Genomic DNA, 10,815 nt, shown 5'->3' with positions numbered 1-10,815 from the left:
CTAATTTCAACTTGTTAGACTCCTTTCAGTTATTTCAGCTACTGTTCAGCTGTTTTTAAGCTAATATTAGCTTTTTCAGCTAACTCCACATTTTTTGCACTCTTTTCAACTTTTGTGTTCTTTCTGCTTTCTCCTGCTGATTTTTTACGTTTGTTTGACATTTTCAGTTACGTTTCAGCATGTTGCCTTTTTTTTTTAGCTTATTTCAGCTGTTTTCCAGCATGTTCTTCTGCAATAAGCATTCGCACTGCATTTCTTTCTCTAGTTAGCATTGAAAAACACAAAGATATTCAGTTTGACTAAAATGCTGCACAAACAAAATGTTCTGGTATGCCACATTTTGGATCATACATGTCCTCTTTTCTTGATTAGAGATGTTCATGCATCCATTGTTTTATCCACTTTTTCTTTCGTGGGGGAGCTAGTGCTATCTGGGGGGGACCTTGGACAGGTTGCAAGTCCATCACAGGGACACGTAGAGACTAACGAGGCAAAACATTCACACTCTCACCCACGCCAGGGACAGTTTAAAGTTTGAACAGTGGTATAACGTGCTGAAAACATAAATATGACTCAGCTGTAGAGAAGTGTAGCTACGATGAACCCACAACAAACTCCAGCCCGGTGCTTGATGCCAAATTTACTTCTTATTCAGGTAAAACTTTGATTCTATGGAAATTTTATTTCCACATGACCCTAAATTTAGGGTCGAAGACAGAATTACTCATCTTTTAAGACTTCACATGTAACATTAGAATATTTACCTCCTTTGTTTCTGTTTCCACGTCCAGCTCTGACCGTGTTTGGCCAGGAGCTGCCGTCGAGCCCTCACAGCTGCACCGAGGGAAGCTGCTATCCTGCGACAGGAAACCTTCTGATTGGACGAGCTGCCAATTTAACCGCCACCTCTACCTGCGGTCTGCATGGACCGGAGCAGTATTGTATCGTCAGCCATTTACAGGTGAGCTGAAACCATAAAACCACTGCGAAATGGAGCTAAATTCACGCCTTTCGAAATAAAAGAAGGTATCGAGCGTAAAATGGGAACAAGAGGTAATTGTAGTTGATTATTAAAATTGCAGGCAAATTGAAGCTCATTATTTGAAATTTGTATGAGCTTATGCCAGAGATTTATATCATTATCTCCACAGCTGGCACTTTTTGAATCAAAGGTGGTGAAAATGCCTCTCGACTTGACTGTCACATGATCGTTTTCACACAGTCGGTCCGGTCAGAATTCATGGAAACTTGCAGTCAGATCTAATGAACGTGTGTTGATCTGCCTTTCATGCAGCACCATCAGTCACTCCACAGTAACGCCCGTTATTGTTGTGTTTGTTTGCTGTCACAACCCGGCTCAGGCAGAGTAAAGGGTGAACAACATTAAGATGGAAAAAGGATAAATGATTTATCTCTGGGTCAGCAGATCAAATGCATCGGCACAGTGTTGTGCAAACCAAAAGGCTTCAGGCATAACATTTGTAGTCTGGTTTCCATGAGCGAGGCCTTTCCAGCGCTACACAGTCCTAAGGCGTGAAGTCGACCACGCCTTCTTCAAATACTCTGGATTTCTACACTGTGCTCCACTTGACTTTGTCTTTCTGCCTTTTTTTTTATCCAATCTGTGATACAAACTTGATTTAAAGTCATTTGAAGTGTAATTTCAAAACTCAAATCTGTCCTTTTTGAAATTCCGTGGTCATTTTTACTCTTGAAAACCAGTAGAACCCAGCTTACGGTTACTAGTGTTGCATGATATAATGCTCCAGCATAAAATCACAGGCATCCAGTATTGACTTTCAGCCTGGTCCTCTGGTGACAGAGATTCCTCCAGATTCTTGAAACCAGTGTTTAATTTGTAAACCAAATGATGCCGGAACACAAATGCGTTTCCTGAATTCTGGTGTGTTTTAACAACCAACAGGTCTCTCCTTGTTTGAACAGAGCACATTACCCTTCTCTCAAGCCCCCATATCCCCCCTCTCGTATTTTTAATAAATAATGAACATTTTATTAATGACCCACTTAAACAGTAAAACTGATTTGAAATTTAGTTGTGCTGTTTAATTATATTTTTGCGTTTTTAATTAATATTCCCATGAGTGTCCTTTTTAGGGGCGGAGATTATTTTAAGGGTAGAAGCAGAAATGCTTACCTGAAGGGGCAGCTCTTGCGTGACATTTGGAAGCTTGTAAGTAGCTGTTGTGTTTAAAATGAGTGTTTATGCAATTATTTTCAGATTACATGTCCAATATAGGTTTTATTCGTTCAAGACAATCAAATTTGTACATAACTTTATTATTAGTAAGCCTGAGAGTTACCGGATCCAGGCAAAACAATACCAGAATGCACCCTGTCAAGTTTTTAGCCTTCCCGGATCTTGTTCGGGCAGGATCTGGTTCAAATTAAGCCCTGCTTGAAACCTTTTTACGACATTTATGAACTTTAGATGATGATTCAGTTTTCTCTGTTACAAACATTGTTGACTGCTAAACTTCTGACCATCTTTACGTGGGATAAATTGAACTTCTAAAACGTTCTTTTTAAACTCTGTGCCGGCTGCTTGTTAGCATGGTGTTAATGGCAACACGACGGCTCAGTGGTTAGCACTGTTGCCTCACAGCAAGAAGGTCCTGGGTTCAATCCCCGGTTGGCCTGGGGTCTTTGTGCAAATGAAACTGAAACACTTTAAGAGAAGTTATATGTTTCATTTTACCCAAAAAAAGAAATGCAGTCAGTATCTAACAAAGTTATGTCCTCTTCTTTGTCAAGTGCATCACGGTACTACTGCGCTGTGCAGCCCACAGCTCGTTTTTCTGTTTCCTCATGTTTCACTCCTTCTGGCATGCTCGCCATCATGTTTACGTTCAACCTCTCTCTCGCATCCGTGCATTTCCATTCTTCTGCATGTTGGTGCCTGCACTTCCATTGCCTCAGGGCAGGAAAATTCACTATCCTGTCAACTTCCAGGTGAACATAATTGACATTCTGTGTCGAGAGGCCTCCTGCTACAGTACGAGGCAGGACGCGGTGACAGCCTGGTATGTTTTCAAGGGGCTCACACTCAACGTTTGTCAAACAGTCTTGAAATGTTCACACATTAATCTGTCGTGTGTTGGACATGAGTCTTCGTAGGTGGTGTTTTTTGAAAAACCAGATCAGATTGCATACATTCCATGTACATTTCTTTCTGACACGTTCTTTAGAAAATCTGTGCAATTAGGCTCATTGTGTTTATGAAGCATTCAGAGTCAGAGTCAGAGTTTCTTTATTGTCATTCGCACCTCATGTGGTACATGTGGTGGAGCGAAATTATGTACACAGGGTCCCAGTTACATCCAAAAATAAAATGTCTAAGAAAAACAGTAACAACATCTAAGATATGAACTAAGAAAAACATCAACTAAATATACACTAAGCACTCATAACATAAAACATTGAACATCAGCACAAACATGAACATGAGTATGTGAGCAGATGTGCACGCATGAACACATCAACATTGAAACAGATCAGCAGCAACATGAAACAGATCAGCAGCAACATGATATGGTTTTTCACAGTGATTATTCTAGTTAGAGATTCATGAGTCTAACAGCCTCAGGGTAGAAGCTGTTCCTCAGTCTAGCAGTTCTACACTTAATGCTCCTCAACCTCCTTCCTGAGGGGAGCGGGGCAAAAAGTGTGTGTGCTGGGTGAGTGGGGTCCTTCATGATGCAGGTGGCCCTCTTCCTGCATCTGGAGGTGCAGATGTCTGTGATGGTGGGGAGACTGACTCCAACAGATTTCTGTGCAACCTTCACCACTCTCTGCAAAGCTTTTCTTTCTGCAGCTTTCTGCAATTTCAGCTACTGTTTAGATGTGTTGTGCTAAATTTAGCTTTTTCAGGTAATTCCACATTTTTGAGCTCATTTTAGCTCTTTCTGCTTCCTTCTGGTAACTTCTTTCTGCCTTTCCAGCTATGGTACTTTTCAGCTATTTTTTTATAGCTAATTTCATCTGTTTTAGCTAATTTTTGTGCTCATTTCTGCTTATTTAAACCTAATTCAGCAAATATGTGCTCTTTCTGCTTTCTTCTGCTAACTTGGGCTTGTTCTTCCATTTCAGCTACATTTTAGCGTGTTTTAGCTAATTTCATCTGTTTTAGCTAATTTTTGTGCTCATTTCTGCTTATTTAAACCCAATTCACCAAATATATGCTCTTTTCTGCTTTCTTCTGCTAACTTGGGCTTGTTCTTCCATTTCAGCTACATTTTAGCATGTTTTAGCTAATTTAATCTGTTGTAGCTAATTTTTGTGCTAATTTCTGCTTATTTAAACCCAATTCACCAAATATGTGCTCTTTCTGCTTTCTTCTGCTAACTTGGGCTTGTTCTTCCATTTCAGCTACATTTTAGCGTGTTTTAGCTAATTTCAGCTGTTTTTCAGCAAGTTCTTCTGCAGTAAGCGTTCACACTGTATTTTAGCAGGAAATGCAATTCCTCTACTTCTTAATTTGCCTTTAGACTCAACTGGTCCAAAGAACTGCTAGCTGTAGTTAATTTATCTTGTGTTTTTTTTCTTGTCATGAGAAATACAAAGTAGGCGAAAAAAAAACTGCAGTAAAAACGCTGAGATGGTAACAACAGCAAAGTCCAGAGTTGGAGTTGGAGCCGAGGCGGAAAAAGGAGATGATTGCACCTCCTTGTGTTAAATCACCATTGTAGATTGACATAAAAGTGCTGTCAAATTAGCATCAGGTCGGAATCGGTGGCTTGTCGGAGCTGAAAGGCTGACCAGGCCTGACTAATGGGAGATAAAAAAAGACCTGAAAGAGGAGGAGCTGGACCTGTAGCCACACAAGTTAACATCAAGCACCAAATGCTGCCTTTCTTGCAGAAAGACGAGATGAATAGAGAACAAACCGTTAGATTTCACTTAATCGTTAAAACCTTTAGCTTCTAACATTTGAACTCGTCAAGTTTTATTTTTACATCCAAACCGACGTTTTTCTCTTGAAATGATTTGACTTTAACGATTACGAGGTCTATAAGGTATAAGGGCATTAGTTTGGTTAGAATAGATGAGATTAAGCAAATGTATGTTAAAGGCGAAGGGAGGTGACGAAGACCAACACGAATGTGTACGTCTCGTCATGCACATCCACGTGCATGACGAGGTTTCCTTTGAGTGCCTGGATGAATCACGTTGTTGTTAGCAGCTTAATCACCCCTGACAACAGACTAATTAAGAGACGCAGGAATCCAGCGATTCTCCGTGCCAACATCTCCCCGTTGGGCCCTCCTTCCCTCCATCGCTCCCCTCTTGACGGCCCCTTCTCAAACGTACCCCCTTTACCCGCTCACACTCGTTTCTTTGATGCCACTCTCTCATTCGGAGTGAAAGTCTTTTGGCTGCTGTGAAACTCTGAATTTTTCTGAGCATCTGAACAAGCTTGTCCCATGTTGTTCAACACTTTTGGCTCTGTGGTTGAACTGCTCGTGCACTCTGGACACATCGACTGTTAAATCTTCTTTAACAGGTTTCTCACCCTATTTGAAGAATTCACACGCTCTTAAACCTCTCCAAAATCACAGGCGTAGTTTGTCTTTTTACTCGTAACGATGGGATTGTATAAAAAAAGTCTATTTGTAGCAGTAATGCCAGCCAAGCATAGTTACTTTTAATGATAAATAAAATTTAAAAAACCCAGAGAAATTAAATTTTCTGCAAAAATGCAGTGTGAATGCTTATTGCAGAAGAACTTGCTGAAAAACAGCTTAAAGTAGCTAAAACCTTTCTGAAATGTAGCTGAAATGAAAGAACAAGCCTAAATTATCAGAAGAAAGCAGAAAGAACACATATGTGGTGGATTGGGTTTAATTTAGCAGAAATGAGCATAAAAATGAGTAAATTAGCTAAAACAGCTGAAATTAACAAAACATAGCTGAAAAGTAGCTGAAAAAGCAGAAAGAAGCTTAATCTACCAGAAGGAAGCAGAAAGAACTGGAATAATATCAAAAATGTGGAATTAGCAGAAAAAGCTAAAATTAGCATCAAAAGAGCTAAATAGTAACTGAAAGAGCAGAAAAAGCTGAAACCAGCAGAAAAATGTTGAAAAGAATATAACAAGCTGAAATTAGCATAACAAGTGAATTAGGCTGCATTAGAAATTATTAAAACAGCTGAAATTGGCTAAAAATGGTTGCTGAAAAGTTAGAGCAACCTTAAATTACCATAGCAGAAGAAAGCAGAAAGAACACTTGTTTGCCCTGGTAGGCCGAAAAAAGCAGAAATGAGCACAAAAAATCTGGAAATTGTTTGAAAAAAGCTGAAATTAGCACAAACAAAAAAAATCCAGCTGAAAAGTGGCTAAAAAAGTAATAACCGCAAAAAAGCTTAAATTATCAGAAGGAAGTAGAGAGAGTGCATTTTTGCTGAACTAGGTTGAAAAACATTGAAATGAGTGCAAAAATGTGGAATTAGCCAAAAAAGCTAAAATTAGCATAAAACGACTAAACAGTAGCTGAAATAGCAGAAAAAGCTGAAACTTGCATCAAAAGCTGAAAGGAGCAAAACAAGCTGAAATTAGCAGAAAGAAATTAGAAGAAGCACAAAAATGTTGTAGTTAGCAGAAAGAATCTGAAAGGAACACAAAACAGCTGAAAAAAAAAAAAAAACAGCTGAAATTAGCTGAAAGTATCTGAAAAAGTTAAAATTTGCACCAGGAAGCTGAAAGAAGCTGAACCAGAACAAACTGTGAAAAGAGCAGTAAAAGGTTGTAAACAGATCTAAAGATTTGAAGGATGTAAAACGAGAAAATAGTCAGAAAAGGCTAAATATTTCAAAAAGCTAAAATTGCACCAATACCAAAAGTCACAGCAGGATTGTCCTGAAAGAGCTGAACGTTTTGAATTATGATTTGATGAAATAGTTTGATCACAATAGAGTGAATGTTTTATAAATATTCACACGATAATTTGTTCCCTTCCTTCAGCAGAACTTTATATGATCGTTTAAACCTGCATAAACTATCTCAAACCAGACTGGTCATAAGAGTTTCCATAATCGTCATAGCGACAACAAATGTTTTCTCTCTGTGGTGAAGTGTTCAGCACGTGCACCCGTCCAGGATAAGCACTGAAATGCCAGAACTTGACTGAGCAGAGTGCACTGACCTGCAGACTGACGTGCACCACTGTTTATAAAATACACTCCTCAGTTTTGATTTCTGTGCTTTCCCTCCTTATTATTCCCCTCATCTCTGCCTCTCCCTCCCTCCCTTGGAGTTTTCTGCTTCCCTTCCTGTGAATGATCAGTTTTGTCCACAGCAAAGACGAAACAAAAGTCCAGTCCTCCACAACCTGAATGGCATTCAAACTAAAAATGTCAACAGGACCTGTGCACAGATTACCAGAACATTTTTCTTTTGGCACGAATGTCAGGGTAACAAAGTGAAAGAGCTTAATGCAGACACATTAGGCAACATGTTCAATACGTGGCACAGGCTGGGGCTGTGAAGGTCATCGACGTCTCCAAGGTCACGAGGCTCACCTAATGTGTTTCAGAATGTGGACCAGAGAAGATGCATGCTGAGCGCTGAACGTCTCTGCTGAAGTTCACCGAAACTGAGTTTTTAAAGCCGAAACAACACTAATGTTGCCTAAATGCTAAAAGTAGCAGAATAGTAGCTAAATGTAACATAAGAAGAAAAAAGTAGAGCCTAAAAATGCTGAAGCAGATTAAAAGAGAACAATATTTTAAGAAATTGAAACGATTTCAGTGTATTTCTACGGGGAAAATATTAGTAAAATAGTATAAAAAGTCTACAAGTGACAAACGCCAGAAGTCGTAGCTTCCATCTCCTGAACGATGTGAGCTGCTGAAGTGGCACAAACTACTCAGAAGTTGTTGAACAGTCATGCAGCCAGATGTTCATGCTGCTTGAGCATTCACACAGTGATGTGGTGCAGCCATCTTTGGCTTGAACTCAACATTTGGCACAACTCAGACTTTTAATCTGTTCTGTTTTGATTCACGTGCGTTCTCCATCTCACCAGGAGCCCGACAAATGTTTCGAGTGCGACTCCCAGCATCCCTACGACCCGTACCGCCACAGACACAGCCACCGCATTCAAAACGTCATCTACCTCATGGACGGGAACGAAGACCACACCTGGTGGCAGTCATTCAACGGTGCGTGGCAATCCAGACCGACGTCATCAGTTTGTCATTCTTGCTCTTTATACGGGACGTATTAGAAGAATATATTTAGACGAAACAGCCCAGAAGCTTTTGAGACATAAACGTCCTTTTAATGCACGTATATGAAGCATTCTTCAAATATTACCGTACGGTTCACCCGGTAATTCTTGACTAAATGCAGGTTTTGTTTGGTGTTTATTAACGTTTTCGGTCTTTTCAGGTAAGGAGGACGTCAGCATCAGGCTGAACCTGGAGGCTGAATTTCACTTCACACATCTCATCATGAAGTTCAAGGTGCGAGACCGGTCTCTGCAGTTTCTGTGAACCGTCCCGTCTAAAACTACGAGGCTAGCTCTTTATAATCCTTGATGCATAATCAATAATAAATTACCGGACAAGAGATCTACTTTTTTTTCTACGTTGGGGCGGCTGTGGCTGAGCGGTTAGAGCAGTCGTCCTCCAATGCAAGAGTTGGGGGTTCGAATCCACCAGCAGTCACATGCTGAAGTGTCCCTGGGCAAGACGCTGAACCCCTCATTGCCTCCGATGTGTGTCCCATCGGTGCATGAATGTGATAAAACTCTGATTAGTCTCACAGAGCAAACCAGAGCAAAAAAAGGTGAGTTTTTAGGTGGGATTTAAAGAACTGTACCGACTCTGCAGAACAAATTTCAATGGGCAGATTGATCCAGAATTCTCTTGTTGCAATACATTTGTTAGCCTAAATACGCACACACACAAAAATATACTGAAATATTTAGCTTTTCCAGAGTCTAGCTCTGTAAAATAAATTAAATATGTCCTGATTCATGCTCAATAATCCAGGTAGATGAATCTAACGAGGTTGAGTCAGGTCCTCTGGACAGATTCGTCTTCAACAAAGAAGAATCTGTCCAGAGGACCTGACTCAACCTCGTTAGACAATTTAAAAAGTTTTAGCCAATCTTAATCCAAGTTGTTTTTAATGTATTTGTCCTAGATGTTTAATTTAGTTTCACTGAATGAATGCATAGTTCTTAATTTATTTATTTATTTTTTTCAATTAGGAACATTGGGGGCCAGATGGAGATAATCCAAAGGCCACTTTTGGCCCTCAGGCCATATATTGCCTAGTCTGGTCTCGAGAAAGAAAAGCTAATCTCTAAAACCAAATGCTAATTTCTTGTCTTGCATTAATTTTTTTGATAAATGTTCTCGGTGTTCAGAAAACTGAAATTCACCTCAATGTTCTGTTAGATTTAGAAGGACCACACGTGCTCGTAGAGTCACACGTGTCCAGCTGTGTGTTTGTTGTGTACACTCAAAAACCCAGCCAACACAAACGTACGCGTCTGTTGGTTGAGCTAACATCGAGTAAAAGCCTTTGGTTCTGTGATGGATGACAAGAGAAAATCATCTTTCACTTTTAATCGATGTTTTCAGTGAACTCCACACCATTGGTTTATGATTATTAATGGATGTACTTTTTTAAAAACCTCTTTAGACTTTCCGCCCCGCAGCGATGATCATTGAGCGCTCGGCAGATTTTGGCCGCACGTGGCGCCCCTACCGCTACTTTGCCTCCAACTGCACCAGAACTTTCCCCGGGATCCCCGCCAACGGCTTGCACCAAATAAACAACATCATCTGCGAGGAACGTTACTCCGACATCGAGCCCTCGACTAACGGAGAGGTGAGTTAAAAAAGTTACAGTAACAACGTTCTTATCACATCTTTTATTCACTAATGTCTAAAGTTATGCATCATAATTGCCCTAGATCAGGGCTATTCAACTGGCGGCCCGGGGGCCAAATCAGGACCGCGGATGAACTCAGTTCGACCAACCAACGATTTCATTTTTAAATAAAACTAGAGTTTAAACCATAAAACAAACTTAATGGCAACAACTGCTGGATGTCTGTCCCCTGAGCTCTTGGCCTTCAGTAACTGTGGCCCCCTGAGCAGTTTAGTTGAATAGATAGTTACATAAAGCAGTAAAATTAGTAATGAACTAATGCTTTCGTTTTTATATTTTTTCATTTTTATTTTCTAAGTGATTAATTATATCTGGGAAGACTTCAAACCCAAGTGCCATGTTTAAATCAATCCAGTTGGAGAACCTGCTCGGTGGCCAGGCCAGCTCGTATTAGCATAACAAAATGAAAATAACATATGACTCTACATTTTCTGCATTCGGTCTCTGCAGCAACATGTTTGCTTGTAGAAGTTGGGCATGATTATTTATGAGCGCGAGTGATTTGATGAGATGCAAACGAACAGAGCTGTGAATAAACTGGTTTTAACGGCAGCTCACCACTGTTTATCATCATGATGTTGGCTCCAACCTTGAACCCCAACATGGCTTCTTTGTGCATAAAGCCTTTTGCAAATGTTCTGCAGAGATCATGATCTGTAGTTCAATGCTATTTTATTTAGTTTGTGTTTTATCTGTGTTTCAGGTCATTTTTAAAGTTCTGGACCCGGCCATTCCTGTAGAAGACCCCTACAGCCTGGACATTCAAGGTCAGTGAGGACTTTGTGTTTAAACATCACAAACAGCTTCATTGGAGTACGAGAGAAAAGTTTCCTGGAAATGTCACCTTGACATTCATTCTGGTCATAAACAAAACACTGTGTGTTATGAATAACACT

At 40.1% G+C, this 10,815-nt stretch overlaps 1 protein-coding gene across 1 annotated transcript in view; it reads left to right on the top strand.

The window, feature by feature from the left end:
* The window catches only part of lamb2l (laminin, beta 2-like), a 70,243-nt gene that overhangs the window by 26,242 nt on the left and 33,186 nt on the right, over positions 1-10,815 (top strand). Inside the window, exons 3-7 of the mRNA XM_037685030.1 lie at positions 792-961; positions 8,040-8,175; positions 8,405-8,478; positions 9,668-9,856; positions 10,623-10,686. Of these exons, the coding sequence (XP_037540958.1) occupies positions 792-961; positions 8,040-8,175; positions 8,405-8,478; positions 9,668-9,856; positions 10,623-10,686 (633 nt within the window). The remainder of the gene's footprint in view (positions 1-791; positions 962-8,039; positions 8,176-8,404; positions 8,479-9,667; positions 9,857-10,622; positions 10,687-10,815) is intronic.

Source organism: Nematolebias whitei, chromosome 11 (genome assembly GCF_014905685.2).
Source record: "Nematolebias whitei isolate Nwh7 chromosome 11, NemWhi1, whole genome shotgun sequence".
In the NCBI taxonomy this organism is placed as follows: domain Eukaryota; kingdom Metazoa; phylum Chordata; class Actinopteri; order Cyprinodontiformes; family Rivulidae; genus Nematolebias; species Nematolebias whitei.
Note: the sequence above shows the minus strand (reverse complement) of the source record. Positions and strands in the feature narration are given on the sequence as shown.